Source organism: Telmatherina bonti, assembly GCF_933228915.1.
Source record: "Telmatherina bonti genome assembly, chromosome: 5".
Lineage (NCBI taxonomy): Eukaryota > Metazoa > Chordata > Actinopteri > Atheriniformes > Telmatherinidae > Telmatherina > Telmatherina bonti.
Genome location: NC_136623.1, coordinates 15,825,463 through 15,842,307, shown reverse-complemented (window position 1 = coordinate 15,842,307; position 16,845 = coordinate 15,825,463). Strand labels below are relative to the sequence as shown.

Sequence of the window (16,845 nt, the reverse complement as noted above, 5' to 3'; positions counted from 1 at the left end):
TTATCAGTGTGTCTTTTAATTCACTGTCTTAAAGGAAAAAGAAAAACAATTGCAGCTTTAAAAAATTCTAAGAAAATCCTCTTTAGACAATTAACCTGGAATCTCTATCTGTTGGCCTGTATTTGTACAAAGTCCAACACAACAAGGCACACAAGTTATGTAATCAAATTGTATTTTAAACAAAAAGAGAAAAAGATAATATGCACAAAAAAAAGACCCAAAACAAAACACCTGTTTTAACGCATTATCTTCTGTTTGTTACAAACTACAGACTAAACAATGTCATGTGTTCTCTCATCATTATCTTAACAATGTTGCACACAATTTACATACTGTAAGTGATCAGACTTTGCAAACACTCTTAGAAAATACATCAACATCTATGGCAATAAAGACAGATCATCAATTACAATCAAAATCCAACTTCAGCCTATCAAAGTACAAAAACTACAATAGAAATCTATGAAGGGGAGAACTTGACAATATTATACCTTGCAGTGGTATCACAACATTGCAAGTGGAAGCATAGCTATTGTAAGAAGAGAAACATTCTAATTTTCATAAATGTACTAAAAATGTTTGATGCACATGTTAAATGTGCACGTTGTCAGCCTAAGACGGATGCCTCATGTCTTCAGTTTGCACTGGAAACTGCTTCGACGTATGTAATGAGACTGCAGTGGTTTTGAACCTGCAGAGTTGGTCCCGTTGACAGATTAGTCATTTTTTTTAATGATTTATGTTCCGTTTACTTCATCATGAACAGCTCCATGTGCTGACTGCCTTAAAACACATCTTCACCTTCACATGTTTAAGGCATAAACTGATCGTAGTTTATTTGTTTGGACTGCAAAAAGCAGGCCATTTTAAGTTGTTTTGTTTAGTTTTGTCCAGTCATCCCGATAACAAACATCTACGTATTACAAAAATGCAGTGTGAAACAATTCAAACCAATAAAGCAAATAAAAGGAAAAAAAAAAAATGGAAGAACAAAAAAACTACAGTAGCATCTTTAGAAGAAAAGCCCTTTTTAAACAGTGCTTCTTACTCGTCACAACCTGGATCTGGATGTAGGAGATGGTTTTATGTCACATCAAAGTATGTATTCTGTTCTGAAATCTGAAACAATACTCTAAACATATTTAGTTTCATCTATTTATTTTGGTAGATGCAATTATTGATTCAAATCTTATGACTACACTGAACATTAAGATTTTGTCAGACTGCTTCACTGCTCAAGTATTCCCTCGATGGTTCTGCCTCTTTGTAGTCCTGTTCTGCTTCCCCTCCTTCCTGGCCACTGTGCTGCCTGTTGGTCTGCGGCTTATCAAGGGCCCATTTGGGGCTGTTCACGCAGCCGCCGCCAGTGGCTTTGCGGATGATGAATCGTGCCCTTCCACGGGAAAGGCTTCCCCGTCCACGCCCTCGGTTCTCCATCCACTTGCACTCGGACTCCTCATCTCTATCATCGTGCTAGAAAGTTTAAACACAGAAAAGGTGTGTTAAAGGAGACAAGAGGGATAAATGTACTGATCTGATAAGTGATATGTTTAGTTTGACATGGCAGAGTTAGGAGGGATGAATCTGAAGAGCACGATCCTACCAAGTAGTATTTTTTGCTCTTGGGAGTAAATTCTGGGTCCCAGAAGGCAGTTTTTGGATCTACAGCCACAGTCACAGGGTTAGTGTGTGAACTGCTTTGGGTCCAGCCTCTTCCACGGATTCGTATTTGCTGTTTTGAAGAAAAGGACAAGAAAATTAAAAGGAGTTACCGCAGAGAAAACGATGATAATAAAATCTGTGCTCCGATTAAAACTCACAAATCCTCCACGCGGCCATCTTCCTTCAGCTGGTCCTGGTGATTCTCTTTTACCCAGTTGTGCCTTGTTAAAGTCTCCATCTTTTGACTCAGACTTGTCATGAGTCAAGCTTTCATCATTTTGAGATTTAGAGGATGAGGAAGATGAAGACGAACTGGAGCGAGAGCGCTTCTTATCACTTTTCCTACCAAAAGAAATAAAAATTCAGCTATGTTCAGATATAAATGTTGAAACCTGTGTGAACAGAATTATTCTACATGACTTGAGATGCACGTACTTCGATCTCTTGCAAAATGTGGAGACGTTTTCCTCTGATCTGTCCCTATTAGAATCTGGGGAATCCTTTATTTTTCTTCCCCGATCCTGACTGTAATCTCTTTCATGGGTGGAACAGAATTTACGGCGCTCAATGTCCAAACGAAGGTCCATCAGGTCACCTTTGACTCTTTCCCCACCGTCCTGAGCAGAACAAAACACACAACACAACGTCGTGGACAGACTTTGGATTAGCACATAAGACACTAAGTCTGCTGCTCTCGGACAAGCTGGTGTGTAGACTAAATAGTTGGGTCTGTCAGCCAGCTGGCCTGAATGGTACCGAGCCATATTGGTGTGCATTTAGTACCAAACCAGTAGTTTTACCTGTTTATAGTCCATTTTAAACCATTCTCCAAAGCATTTGGACAGCATTTGTTTATACTTTTTTTTCCCCTAAACCTCACATACAGCTATTAGCATATGGTATGAAAATCAACTAGAAAAGTCTTCAGATTTACCTCAATTTCACAATCCATCATTAACAGGAAGCCGCTCATGTCAGAGCAGTGTTTTATAAAGATATCCTTACTAGTGTTCAACTGCAGCATCCCATTGTTGAGCTGACTCATGGATCCCGCAGTTGATTTCAAAGTCACAATAGGGGAAAGAAAAAAAAAAAAGGTGACCCCTCTGATGGTTATCCTGTTTCAAACAGGTTTTAATTCATTTTAAGTTGATTATCACACCATACTGACACAATTAACTGATAATAGCTGGATGGAGGGTGGGTCTAAAAACTTTGACATATTGTTTGAGAAATAATTGGAAAAGTATGCCAAGGTGTCTAATAGTTAATTGCTCAAATAATGCAAAACCCATCATGATGGCTTTTCAGTTAAAGTGAGATACAACAATCTGATTGTTCACGCCGAGTTTGCCAGGTGGTCTTATATGCTTTTGTTTCTGTGTGCAGCAATGGAGAAGAACTACTAGGGATGACTCTGAATATTAATCATGTGAATGTAAACACATGTGTGCATGAAGTATTGCGGCTGTTTATCTCCATTCCTTATCTATTATACTTAGATTTGCTTTTCTTGTGAATACTTACGAAAATCTTTTAGTCCTTTGGACAGCTTTTTCACAGAGGCTTCCATGTCTGACTGAATTTGATATACTGGCCTCAGTCAGGATTTTTTCTCACAACAGAAACAATTCACCATGTGAAGGTGTTACAACCAACCACAAAGTCAAAATGCCCTTTTTTTTTTTTTTTCTTTTCTTAGACTTTGACCGTCTCCCTCAGTGAGAGCAGTGTAACGGCATCAGACTTGCTGTCTTGTTTGCTGTTTGTCATACTGCGGAGTGTTCAGTCACCTTGTAAGTGCCATCCTCTGAGCTTTTCATCGCCTCAAAAAGTTGAGGGTGTTTCTTAAAAGCACTTGGTGAAACATCAATTCGCCTGTGAGAAAGAAACACTGTTAAGACAAGAAAATGATCAAGGCGCATGAAAAATTGTAGAGGTGTCAAAAACATAAAAAGACAACAACAAAACTAGACTATACTGAACCACAAAGGCAACAACAAAACAGCAAAAGGGAAAAGAAAACCCGCAGGGAAAATAAAACTGACCTCCACCAAGCATGAGAACTAAAAAGCCAAGATAGTCTGTTGATTATCTGATAGGAAAGGTGAAAGAAATACCTGAAAGCTTTTTAAAAGAAGACGTGAAGCCACAGCACACTGAAGGTGAGAGGGTCACTCAATAGGCGACTCTACCTGTGTATCTCTGGGCTTTTTCTTGGCTTCATCATTTCCTTCTCTGCAGCTTGTCTTTGGTACAAGGTGAATCGCTCGTTTAGAGTCATGCCAGAAGACTGAAAATGCTGGGCTGAGAGGGTAAACGGTGAGTTTAGCAGTTGCAGATAATGCTACCTTTACTTGCATGTGTACTGCTTTGTGTCCATAAAGTTTCCTCACTTATTTTTCCATAAATTTCACACCATATTTGTCAAGCCCAATGTTTTATTATACAGCGCTCCAAAATATGAAGAAATAGGCTTTTATTCTGAAAAAGCATTTGCGCTATAGTTTGTAGGGACCGGGAAGTTAACTTTAGCATACTTTATGTATGATCAGTGATAAAAGTCCAATATTGTGGGTAATTCTAAACTATGGGTACTTAATTTTTTCCTACGAGGGCCGCAATCCGCAATCAGGTTGAAGCAGGGCTACACAGAAAACCTGCTGGATTGCAGCCCTTGTAGAACCAAATTGAACAACCCTGTTCTAAAATATGGATTACTTCATATATTATTAAAGGAAAATGGGTCAGACTTACCTTTGATGTGATGAACAATGGTGACGATGTGTTGAGCAAACAGCTCAGATGGACTCCTCTGTGGCTGAACAGTCTGAACGTGCTGAAAGATGGAGCGAAACTCCTGATCTTTTTTAGAGGCCTGCACGAGGTCCTGAGACAGCTGTCGCTCTTCAGCTAATATATCTGCAGAACTGAAATGATTAGGAAAAAACAGTTTTAATGGCCATTATTATAACAAATTACAAGTGTTTCCCAAAAAAGCTGGCTCACTGTACATAATAGAAATAAAGAGAATGAAATGATTAGCAAATCAGTCAAAGCCTGTATGTAAGTAAATAAGGTAAAAATACATATGCCTGGACCCTGAGTCTGCAGAGGTGAACAAAAGGGGTCGAGTATATTTTCAACCAGTATGAGCAAAAAGCAAGTTTACCAAAAAATGTTGTCTTAAATGTGTCATTGAAATATTCCAGAAAATGTAATTAATGAATGTAAAAGAGTGAAAATCACTGCTACATGGCTGTGATACTCAGTACCTCATTCAGTGCTGTATGAAAGCAAACATAACTGTGTTGTAGAAACCATGGTGTCATTCCGTAGCACTGATCAGTTTTAGTCCTCGCTGGACTGAGGAGGACTGTTAAATTGTTCTGTGATCTAGTGAATACAACTTTAGAATTCCTTGTAAGAATCATGAAAGCTGATCTTCCGGGCTTATTTGGAGGGAGACCATCAGGCTTGCTATCAGCACACAGTTCCAAAGCTTGTATCTATGTTGGTATGTTGGCGCTGTAGAGCGTATGGCTTGGATAAGTTGCACACCTGTTAAGGTGTAGGGTAACATGTATGCAACAATCTAGACCAGTGGCTCCCAATCACAAAGGATGGTTGTCACTGCACAGACTGTCAACCAAGGAGTTGTGCACAAATGGCTGAAAAATAAAACCAGAATTACTGGATCATTTGAGGTCTGAGTGCAGGATAAGAAGCTTCACATTGTTGTCATAGATGTATTTACAAGCAGAATCAGGGTCCTGAATCAAACATCATGAAGTGCAAAGACAACCTCCTTGTGCAAAGTTGAAAATATGTCTAAAGTGGAACCACAACACAATTCACTGTTTTATGAAAACAATTTGGTGGCTCTGATCATTTCTGCACAGCTTGGTCACCATCAAGCTGCCTGACTGCCACTCCAGTTATTCCTCTAGATACAAGTAGGGATCCTTCAACGAAGAGAGGTTCAGTGTATGCACATCACCTTCAGTAACAACCTTACTGATGTTAGGGAGATGATGCAAAACTACATTTACTCTGCTTGTATTGCAGTAATATGGATCCTATAGGAAAGAAATCCAATACTAGACTAGCCTGCCCGCCTGCTGCAGGAAACTGGGAAATGTTTTAGTGGGTTATGATACAGAGAACATACATGACACAGCTAATTTAAAAACAGGCCAATTGGACTTAAACTGTTGTATATAGGTTTTTATTATTGACTTGTTTTGCACCAAATTTAAAAAGAGTTGGCATAAAATGTAAAATTTTTCTTAAACATATCTGAATTATTGCACTTTTTTTGTTGCAATATAAACAGAATTGCAACTTTTTGGAAACAGGGTCGTAATTACAACACTGTCAGCAAGAAATATATAAACCATCAAATGATGCTCACCTCATCAGGCTATCTCCAAGGAAACCCATTCTCACATTAAACTTTGCTTCCTGTTTCCTTGAGGACACAAGAGGCGAGTCCTCCCCTCTGACCAGAAACATTTCTCTGTCAGAGTTCAGCCTTAGTGGTTGAATGGAAGATGGCACAGAAGGAGATTTCACCATCTTCCTCATTTTGTAACTCATGTCTGGAGACAATTCTTCGAATTTGTCTAACTCCCTCTTAGCGAGGGCAGCAGCGATGATGGCCGCTTTATCCTGCTTTCCACTGGGATATGTGCCCACTGCCATGGTGTCAGGTTCACCATTAGTAAACTGTGAGAAGGATGCATTCTGCCACTTGCCAAAGCACTCTTCAAATGGTTTTTGGGCTGAATGAGTGACCTTGCTCTTTGGCTTAGATGTCAAATCACAGTTATACCAGTTTCTGTGAAGTGAATCATGGATCATCTCATCCTCTTCCTCCTTCTCAGCAGGTAGAAATGGGGAGGCTTTTAAAAAGCTTTTCAGAGACACTTCACCATCAATGTCCTCTTTGTGCTTTCTTGAGACTGAGTCAGGGATAACTGCTGGTGCTTTGCCATTTACTTTCCCTTTTTCCACATCCATGTCAATATCCTCAATGCTTTTGCCATTTTCCCTAGAAGATTTTGCTTTTTGGTTTTGCTCCTCCAAAAACCTGAACAATGAAGAAATGAAGAGTTGAATCTTTGAAGGCATGCAACTTGAGATTGCCGCATGCATTAAAATGGCATTTATAATTGAAACTGTGAAAAGAACACATCTAAAAGCACTACAAAACATTATAGTGTGGTTTAACAGAATAAATACGCAGCAACTCATGAACTGAGTGTAAAATTGGGTCTTACTTCCTGAAGGCAATGGAGATTGGAGTTTTATCTCCATCCAGGTAGTCCTCAGTGGAGAAGAAGTCAAAGCTGGGAAGCATTGGATTTAGACTTTCATGTGAGGGTTTTTTTGTTGAGGAGGAACCACATGCTGTCTGCCATGTGGGGGTACCATTGGTTGTGTCATTTGTGATTATAGTAGGACTAAGTTGACTAGTAGTTTGGCTGCTCTGAGCAGCAGTAACAGTAGAGCTGGCCACAGGGCAGTTTTTCTCTGGGCTGCTGCTGCAGTTTGTCAGACTGCGCCAGTTCCCCTCAGTTTTCCCACCGCCTGCACCTTCTCCTGCCAATAACCCACCATGCTCCACTGGCTCCTCATCTGCCCCTCCTCCCTTCTGGATTTCTTTGAAGGCTAGCTGCTCCTCTTTCACATCCTTGGAGTTTAGGTTAGCCAGCACCGAGGCTGGCCTGTGTTTGGGGGAGGAGCAGTGTGATGAGGAGGAAGAATGCTGTGATTGTCTGGATAGAGGAGAAGAGGACCTGTCAGAGTGATGAGAGTGACCCTTTGGTGGGGTTCCTGAGCATTTCTGCAGGTTATGTGGTCGTCCTCGTGAATGATTAAACTGCTGCTGCTGCTGGTGGTGCTGCTTTTGATACTGCTGCTTCTGAGGATGCTGCTTGTAATTCTTCCAGTTTGGGCGATAGTTGTTGTTGTGATTGTAGCCGCCACCCCCACGCTGGTAGCGTCCACGTGTAAAATGGCCCCGTCCTCGGCCCCGAAAGTTGTAGGGCCGTCGGAAGCCGCGGTGATAACCCCGGAACTCCCGGTTGTTTTGGTATCCCCTCGGATATTTCTTCTCCCGGTTATGAAACGGAGAATGGGATCTTGATCGAGACCTGGAGCTAAAAAGAAAACAAGGAAGAGGTGGCATGCCGTAAAATTCCAAAAACAGCGAAGACATACACATCAGGACTTAAATCTTTGATGCTTGTAGTATTAACTGGAGAATTTCTCCAATAATTTAGATCAACAGGTGGCTAAGTATCAACACAGTTTTATTGGAAATCATATTTCTTCCATGACACGATCATCCATGTTTTTCTCGGATCATAGTGCCTCCATCCACTCTGCACGTTTGCAGATGAGAATTGAGAAATGGTTTAAATATTTCTAAGCATCCTGATCATACACCCATGGACTTCCTCTGCAGGACTGCTCCTCTCTACCTTGACACGGCAATTTTGCACATGTTTAAATATTGGAGAAAATATGTCACTCCTAAGGTGTACAGAGACCACTGTTTATATGACATCATCACCCACCACAGCAGCACACATAATTTAGAGGATATCCCAGCAGTGTGACTGTTTCTACAACCTACATCTAATGGAATAATGGCTTTACTGGAAAAGTATCTTGGTCAGTGTGTCCTCCAGTTCAGATCTCTGTTGCTCAGCAAGGATGCAGCATAGAGAGAATCAGCACAACACTAGTTAGTCCCAGGCAACATCACGTCAGCTCATATTTGCGCTCTGTTAATGTGATGGTCCAAAACTTTCTGTTAGCAGGTGCTGTTATTATACTGTCTGCAAACAATTTCTAATATCAGCATTGAAAATGCTAAAATAACAAAGCTAACCGCAGTAGAGTTCACAGCGGAGCAGAAGAGGTAACAACAACAAAGACGAGTGGAGAGCAGAGCAGTGTGTGGGTCAAAGGCAACAACCAGCTGTTTGTCTTTCTGGTGGCTCAACTGAGGGAATCTCCCTTTGGAAGAAAGTTCCGCCCCTTTAGTAGAGTTTTGGAGAATTGTAAAACCATTGGATGCAGAGAGTCTGTTCTGGCAGCATTTTATGGCCTAACAGTGGGTTTTCCTTTAACCCAGTAAAGCCCAGCATGACATATTTGATGCATAAAGCTTGCTCAATCTGATAATGATCTACTGCCCCCTAAAAGATATCAGAAATCAGAAGATTACACTGTTATAATTTTGTTGTATCACAAATAGTAAATATCCCTTTTTTATTTACATTTTGTAAAGGGATAAATAAAGACCTAATTTTTCTTGTCAGTTTTAAAACAGTTAAATTTGTCACCTTTCCACAGATCAAACATAAACGTTGTTTGTTTTCTGGACCCAAAATTGGTTCAGAGTAATGCTATGTGATAGAAGTAAAACTGCTCCAAATGAACAGGCTTTGATATTAAACTTAAAGCATGCTGAATAACAAGGTAGCTGAGCAAGCATTTAGGGAAAGCGTAACAAATTCTATCCAGAAACTCACTTAAACTGGCTCCAAATCTTCACCACATGGAAAAGACATGGCATTTAAAAAAAAAAAAAAAAAACATGAAATGCATCATAACTAGAAAATCAGTTATTTCCGCTAGCTATATATCAGCTCAAAGTGGCAAAACACATGTTTGTGTATAACATGCGTTTCTATGCTGAGAAAGGTCATAAAGGAGAACTGCAACGACAAAAGCAGAGCTTCCATGAGGCGGTGACGACTCTGGATGCAGAGTCGCATCCATCCACACGGTGGCTCTGCTGCACTTCTGACAATGCAGTCTTCTGTTCTTAACCTACAACATTGTCCTGACATGATATCACTGGATACGGAACGATCGCTTTTCCCCAAAATCGGTCATTTAACAAGTAAAAACACTTTTTAAAAAAAAAAAAAAGAAAACTCACATTTCAACACCATGCCCACAACTTTCTGCTGGTACAGTTTATAATTAGGATTGTTTCAAACTTCAAGCAGACGTCTAACCAGTTGATCCGTTCCTATACTTATCATACAATCAGATCTTCTGCAGCAATCATGAAACAAGAATAAATGTAACCTCTCTGTTTCCTGCTTAAAGGAAACAGAAAGGAAAGTATGACTTTGCTAAACTGGAATTGCATCAAAAAATGCATGCAGGATTCTAAACAATATCCTCAACTGAATGAACACAGTGGTGCCAAAGCAACATGCAAGTGCGATATAAAGCTGCATAAATAGGCTGAAAAAGCACATCACTCACCTAGTGTGTTTTTTCATTTGAATACAGAGCGACAGAGAGACAGCAGCGCACCGAGCAGCACTGCACACTCGCTGCAAAAGCTACCGATACTGTGCACAGCTCTGGTGGAGCAGTGAGTCACATGGAGCATACAAAGGCAAGAGAAAAAAATAAAAAGAAACTTCTTGAATCCTTTGACGCTGTTTTCCACTTGCAAGGGCTCCACAACTATTTTAACAGGATGCTTTGAAAGATGGTTTAGACAGAATTTATTGGTCTTTCTCACCAAAAGTTTGCACACATGATCATCTTTATATTGCTTCAGCTTTCAGTGAAATACATTGCAGCTTAACTGCATGTAAAGAGTGGAAAATCAAAGCACAAATTTAAGTGTCTTGTCTTGCTGAATGCTGTTCAGTCAGTGACTTGGGTGAAAGTATTACAAATACATGATTCCGTTACTAGTTACAGGTTACTTATCACTGTGTTGCCAACTTTGACATATAAATATGTCTTTATGCTAATTTTACTATCATGCAACATTGCCAGGAAATGAGCTGCCCTGCCATTTTATTGCTATACCACAGTCATTCTGCCAGAAACAACAAAGGCATCAAGAAACCTCAGTTTCTTCCAGACACACATTGCCCTTCACACAGCTTTTTTTTCTTTTTTTTTTTTTTACTGAGGCAACAAAGAACAAATACTACTTTAGTGTTTAAAGACTTGATAAATATTTAGATTTGCCCTTCAGATCAACTAAAATGAAATGTTGAGCTCTAAGTTAATAAAATCTTACTCTGAACTTTCTCCCTCAAACATTCATTTCCTCTTTAACTAGAGCCAACTGCAGAGTTTAAGACTCAAATCCATTATAATGCTGCACCAGCTTTGCCTATTCACATTAGAGCCAAACTCATAAAAAAAGAGGATTTTTGTAGAGGCCATGATGCATAAGCAACAAATAAATCAATTATTAATAGTGAATTAGCATCCCAAAACTATTCCCTCAAAAGATAAAAATATTGATGCAGAGTTTGTTTTTTTTCCCCTTGGAATTTATTTTTGTCATGATGATAGATACTTTTGAAGATTTGCATGATTTTTGATGATATGCAAAGCCTATCAAGAATTAGTTTTCAGAATAGTTTTAGCCAGTCAGATACAGCAGCATGCGCACATCTTCCACCATAAAGACAAAAATTTATTTTATTCAATCACAAAACAGCTAAGAGATTTTTTTTTTTTTCATACCTGTAACGATGCTTCCTGGAACGGGACCTGGAACGACTCCTGGAGCGAGACGTAGAACGGGATCTTGATCTGGATCTCGACCGGGACCTCGATCGGCTCCGAGATCTAGAGGCAGATTTTGTGGATCTGGACATGACTGCACTCGGCCCACCTCAGGCTGTTGCACAAAAGCGTAACACAGAAGAGTTAGGATTGTTGAATAAACAAAAATGAAAGAAGTAGAACGTATGTTTACAAATGGATACGTTTATCAGATCACCTATTCCAGCTTTTCCTGCAGGAAGTAGATCTCAATCTGTGAACATGAAAAAAAACAAAACAAAACTGCACTTTAGGGAAAAAAAACCAAGTCTGAAATAATAAAGTCCGACAGGAAAATAAAGAGCATCCAAAATGGACCTCAAAGAGGTCTGAACCTGAACAAAAAACCCAGCAGCTGTGAAAAGCAGGAAGGTTGTGTGTACTGCAGGGCATCCAAACAGAAGAGTTTTATTTAGTCACTGATCATTTGCATAGAGGCTGTCTTCTGTCAGTCATCTGACTTGTCTTTTGAGTCCACAAAAAAAAAAAAACAATACGACAAATGGGAAGCAAGGCCAAAGAACTTAAAGAAGCCATCTGTTTAACACCATCACACACTTTCAGTCACCCTGTTGTTGCATTGTGCTGTACAAATAAACCTGCCTTGCCTTGAGCCTACGTCTCAGGAAAGTCTCTCCATTTCAAACTAAGCAAGTCGACTCTCACGCTCTTGCATATTTCTCACTTAAAGTACCAGTTAGCAGTGTGATAGAAGGTGATAGTTAGAAAGTGGCTGTTTGTAAGGAACTAAAGTTCATATGAAATGGATAACTTAATTAAAAGCTTCTGAATTCCTTTTCACAGCATAGGCAACAAATGTGGAAGTACTTTCAGAAATTTAAACGTTAAACCAATTTGGTTTTGTTTGTTTTTTTTTTTATTTAGACTTTTTTTTTTTTTTTTTGCTTAAAAATGAAACCCAAACCTGATTAGGTCAAAGGTCAATGTTTAAACTTGCCCATTGGTAAACTAATAAGGAGATATTCGTTCTCCTTTGCAACAATGTTGGTTAATGTGGTTAATAATCTGCTTTGAATCCGCAATGTGGAAGAAGTTCTCAGTAAAGAGCATGCTCCATAAACCCAGACCTTAGCATATTTTTAATTTTAAAGGATGTTTCTTCTCAACTCCCCCAGGGCTTCACTTGTAAACCTCCCAAAACTGTACAAATACAGTACTATGGCAAGAGTATCTGGTTCTTCCTACAGTCCACAAGACATTATCTGTGACACATGATCCGCTGAGTATGTGAAAGCTGGGGATCAAATAATTGATCTCTCCTTATGAGAGGCATCTTCAGGGGCTTTAGGAGGAGGAAATTGCTATGTGCACATGACGGAAATTTTAAACACAGCACACATCATCACATGGCTGTTGCGTTTTTGCATCCTTACAACTATTTTGGAGCGAGTTGGAGCTGATCCATTTTCTTCTCCCGCCTCTTCACGCTCTGTGAACTTCCCCCTTCCCTCATCCCTCGCAGCTTGTTGCTTTTGGCTTTCAGAGAATCATTTCCTGAAGGTCCAGCTTCAACAGATCGTCACTTTGGCTTACTCGGCACATTTTAAGACTGGCACTCACATGTGGCCATTTCCAGCATAAGGTTAACTGTAAATTGAGGCAGTTTCTAAAGCTTTGGTGTCATGAGTAAGAGGTTAAACCTCAGAGAGGTGAGGGACCTTTTTGGCTGCGGTGAATTGCTTATAATTAGTTGTACCAGATGTAATTAAATGTTTGAAATGAACACATTTTTCTGACATAAACGGCTCAGATGGTCCCTTTGAAACGTCAGAGTGGGTGTTTGCAGAAACTGAACACAGGGGCACAGGACTGAGTCATTGTAGCCATGCAACAAGCAAATTTTATGGTTGCTCTATCCGTACATCAGAACCTTAGAATAATAAATGTGGGTAGGATTAGTAAAAGGTGTGTGAGGTAAGCTCCATCTTTGCCTGTTGCTGGTACAAGTGAGTGGCGAGCTGGATTCTAAACGCCTGATTGATAACCGGCTGCAGCTGTCTTTTCTCCCCACTGTGTGGTCGGCAGCCTGATCACTGACATTTCAGCCTCTGAGCGGCTGCGGCAAGCTTGATCTCTAATCACTCGCTATTACAGTTCCTCACACCCACACACTGACACACATTCAGTGCCACACACATCCTATTATACTAAGGAGAACTTTTTTGTTGGTAACATATTTTGCCCCCATCTCGATCCTTATCTAGCCGTGATGCTGAGTTTTGACAATCTAATTGTCACTGAACGATCAGCTATTAATGCAACTTCTTTCTTTATCACTTTAGTTGACAATTTATCAACATGTGTCTTTCATTATTTTTAGTTAAGTGTCTGTATAGTCTCGTAAAAAAGAATACTAGTAATTATTTTATTAAACCAAAGTAGTACTTTCTTCATTTAAATCTCCTGTAATCTCCTGTAATTCTTTTGGAGAAAAAAAAAAAACATGCAAAACACAATATTAAATGGAACAACATGCAAAACTAAAAAAGCAGATGTACAGTAGCAGGAGCAAAAACCGGAAAGAACTAAATATGGAGAAGAGTTGCATCAGAAATCAAAACAACAACACAGACTGAGAATTGTCCATGGAAAGAAATGACGACACACTCACGTGCACAATAAAGAAGAAAAGGACAGCTGTGTAATCCTCATCAGCTGTTTATTTCATGTAAAGGCAAAAGGAGCTCTGATCGACAATAGTCTTGCAACTTGATACGCAGCTGAAAGCTGTTTGAGAAGAAACACTCCACTCAATCAACCTCTCTATCATTAAGACTAGGATGCCACAGTGGCAGCTGGAATCACACTTGCTATCTATATGTGCCCCTGAGACACCCCGCTCGCTATTTCAGAAAAGCCACAGCAACTGTCACTGACACAATGTTTGGTTACTGAAATGTATCAAGGTCCCAGTATTCCCTCAAGAAATTCCCCCATGCACACTCAGGCAGTTAATGGATAGCGGCAATGCAGCATGAGACCACATGCGGCTGTGAGCATCTTTCATGGGTTAACAGGAAAAGTAGAGTTCTTGACTTAAAGTGTCTCATTTCTCACAACAGCCAGTTTGTTGTCAAATATCTACAGTAGCAGCTACACAAACAAACTGTCTTTAATGCTGTGTTCTTCTCTGTAAATGATTTACAATGACAGACAGAGCGCCTTTCAACTTGGCATTGAACTTAAGCTGCAGCTAACATTCTGTTACTGGCTAACTCAACCTTTCTATTTGTAGCCATGCATACTGTTTCTGACAGAATCTGCTGCTTTAACCAACCTCTTTCACTCTTATAACAACAATCAGGAATTTATAGACTTAACAACAGCTACTGTATAGTCTTCTATGATGTGTGCAAGGTTGCTCCTGCCTGGAAAATTTTGGAGCACTACAACAACGGCATCCTCCCTTTGACATACTTCTCAGCTGTCTGTCATCACCGCATTTGTGGAACTCTTCTGCATACAAGAAGGGGAACTCATGAGCTAAAGGTCCTCTATTTTGGTCTGTTGGAAAAAGCCTTGCAAAATAATGATGAGTTAGTTTTAAAATGCATTTCTAATATACATCTGTTGTTGTTTTTTCTTTCTTGTGGCTTTGCATTTGTGTGTTGAGCTGGGGGAAATGGTTTTTGTTTATGGCACTCCTCAGGAACATCATAACTGGGATACTTTCATTTCAACCATGCAGACACGAGTTCATTCAACAGAATGACTGGTTATGAAACCTAATGGAAATCAAGTGTGTTCAGCATTCCCTCTGTTTGCCAAAGTAACACAAAAGTGGGCACGAAAGTTATTGCCACAATGTTTGTGCCACCTTCACTTTCAAAGTTGAATCATTCCACATTACCTCCCAAAGTGAATGACCCATTTAGATCTGGAGAGAAACATAATAAGCTGTAATTCTACCTCAGTGTGTGCCAGTATTCTTTGACACAGGCACACCCTTCTGTTGTGTGTTTGCTAAAGAAGATCCACCTAAACCTGGATCCTGCAGTCCAACAGGATGCAGTGTTTTTTTTTTTTGTTTTTTTTTTCCTTTTTTTGGGGGGAGGGAATTAAATGGTTTCCAGAAATAGATCCTAGCTGGATGAGAAAAACCCCAGATGATGAGCTTGAAAAGAAACGGCATGAGACCACTCTAATGTGTGATCTGGCAGGCTTGATTTAGGATAGCTGGTGTTTACTGTAGTTGGAGGGACATCTTGGTGAAGCCTGTAATCACAACATTCTTTCATTGAGCTAACCACCAAAAACAGCAGTCATATAACGACTAAAATGACAGTTTTTTTTTTTTCCTGAATCCTCAAGTTGTCTGAGGATATGCTCTAGAAACCTACATACCGATGTTAAGGAACTGGCAACACGTTATAAATGAATGGCACGTATTGGAGACGTATTACTTGCAGCGAGCATGTTAAATGAAGTCATGTACCGGACCGGTTGGACAGCGCATCTCTCCGGCGCGTCATCATATGTCCATCATGATGCATTAAAATCCCGGTAGGGAAAATAAGACACAAAAACTTACACTTGTGTAAAACCTAGCTTTACAATTACGCCAATCTGTGATGAAGCTGACTTGGCGTGGATAATTTAACAGCTAGTAGCTACTTGTGTCCAAAAATAGTTGCTGTGTTTCCACACCAGAACTTGGAAGAAAATTCATTCATCATTGAAAACTCTGAACACCTTCCTTTTTCCTGAGTGTTATAACTACTTTTCTTTTTTAAAGTGGGGAATAGGATGATAAATTTTGGTCAACAGCCTACTGAAAGAAAGGTACAAAAGGGGGCAACTTACCGGTCAGCGTTGTTCCTCTGTTATTGAATGTCGTCGCGTTACATTCAGGCACCGCAGTATATGGTGGGAAAAAAAGGTAAACTTGAGATAAGTTTTTCCCTGTCTGGTTGATGTTGTGTCCAGCTTGTGTGTGAGTTCGTGTGTCGGCTGAGGTCTGTGGTGTTCAGACAAACAGAGGGGGTGTGACAGCTCCGTGCTGCCCCAAGGTTCATATTTCCTTCCGCCTTTTTCACCGCAGTCAGTCCAAACAGCAGCGCTGGCAGCGAACAGTGGCGCAGTTCAGGAGCCGCAGCTTGAAAGAGGACCTGAAAGCTGCTGGCTCACACTGTCCGGTGAGGTTCTGAAGAGAAAAATAAAGTGCAGAAAAAAAGATGAGTTCTGTCTACGCTTCAGTGAACGTGTGCACGAATTACTGTCTCAGGGAGCAAGAAGAGTGCATAAATTAAGTGTTTCTTCCTGTCTTACTAATCATTTGCATGTAGACATCTGAGCTCATACTGTTAAAGTTTCTGCCACATCACATAAGCGATTTTATAGTTCCACAAGCATGCAGAGATTAACATGGCATGAAGGATGAATTTAAAAAAAACAAAAAAAAAACAACCATCCACACATTCATAGTAAGACATTTAGCAGATTATTTAAAAATGAACAACATTCAACATTTAGTGCAGTAAGAATCATTGATACAATGTCTTAAATCAATATTCAAATGAGAGAAGGCCCAGCTATGCAAATAAAAGCAGAAGG

General features: G+C 40.0%; 1 protein-coding gene across 2 annotated transcripts; it reads right to left on the bottom strand.

Annotated features, from left to right (window-relative positions):
• On the bottom strand, positions 1–16,219 carry thrap3a (thyroid hormone receptor associated protein 3a). Of its 2 annotated transcripts, XM_079240245.1 has the most exons (12): positions 16,096–16,219; positions 11,450–11,485; positions 11,191–11,347; positions 6,945–7,826; positions 6,077–6,754; positions 4,420–4,592; positions 3,858–3,969; positions 3,456–3,540; positions 2,098–2,279; positions 1,821–2,004; positions 1,604–1,732; positions 1–1,473 (listed from the first exon to the last, which is right to left on the bottom strand). In XM_079240245.1, exons 3-12 carry the CDS (start codon positions 11,322–11,324, stop codon positions 1,219–1,221), a joined length of 2,814 nt encoding a protein of 937 aa, XP_079096371.1. In that variant the 5' UTR covers positions 11,325–11,347; positions 11,450–11,485; positions 16,096–16,219; the 3' UTR covers positions 1–1,218. The 2 variants fall into 2 exon arrangements, with proteins under 2 accessions (XP_079096371.1, XP_079096372.1); XM_079240246.1 differs by lacking the exons at positions 11,191–11,347; positions 11,450–11,485; positions 16,096–16,219 and adding an exon at positions 9,958–10,051.
• Between the last annotated feature and the right edge of the window lie 626 nt (positions 16,220–16,845).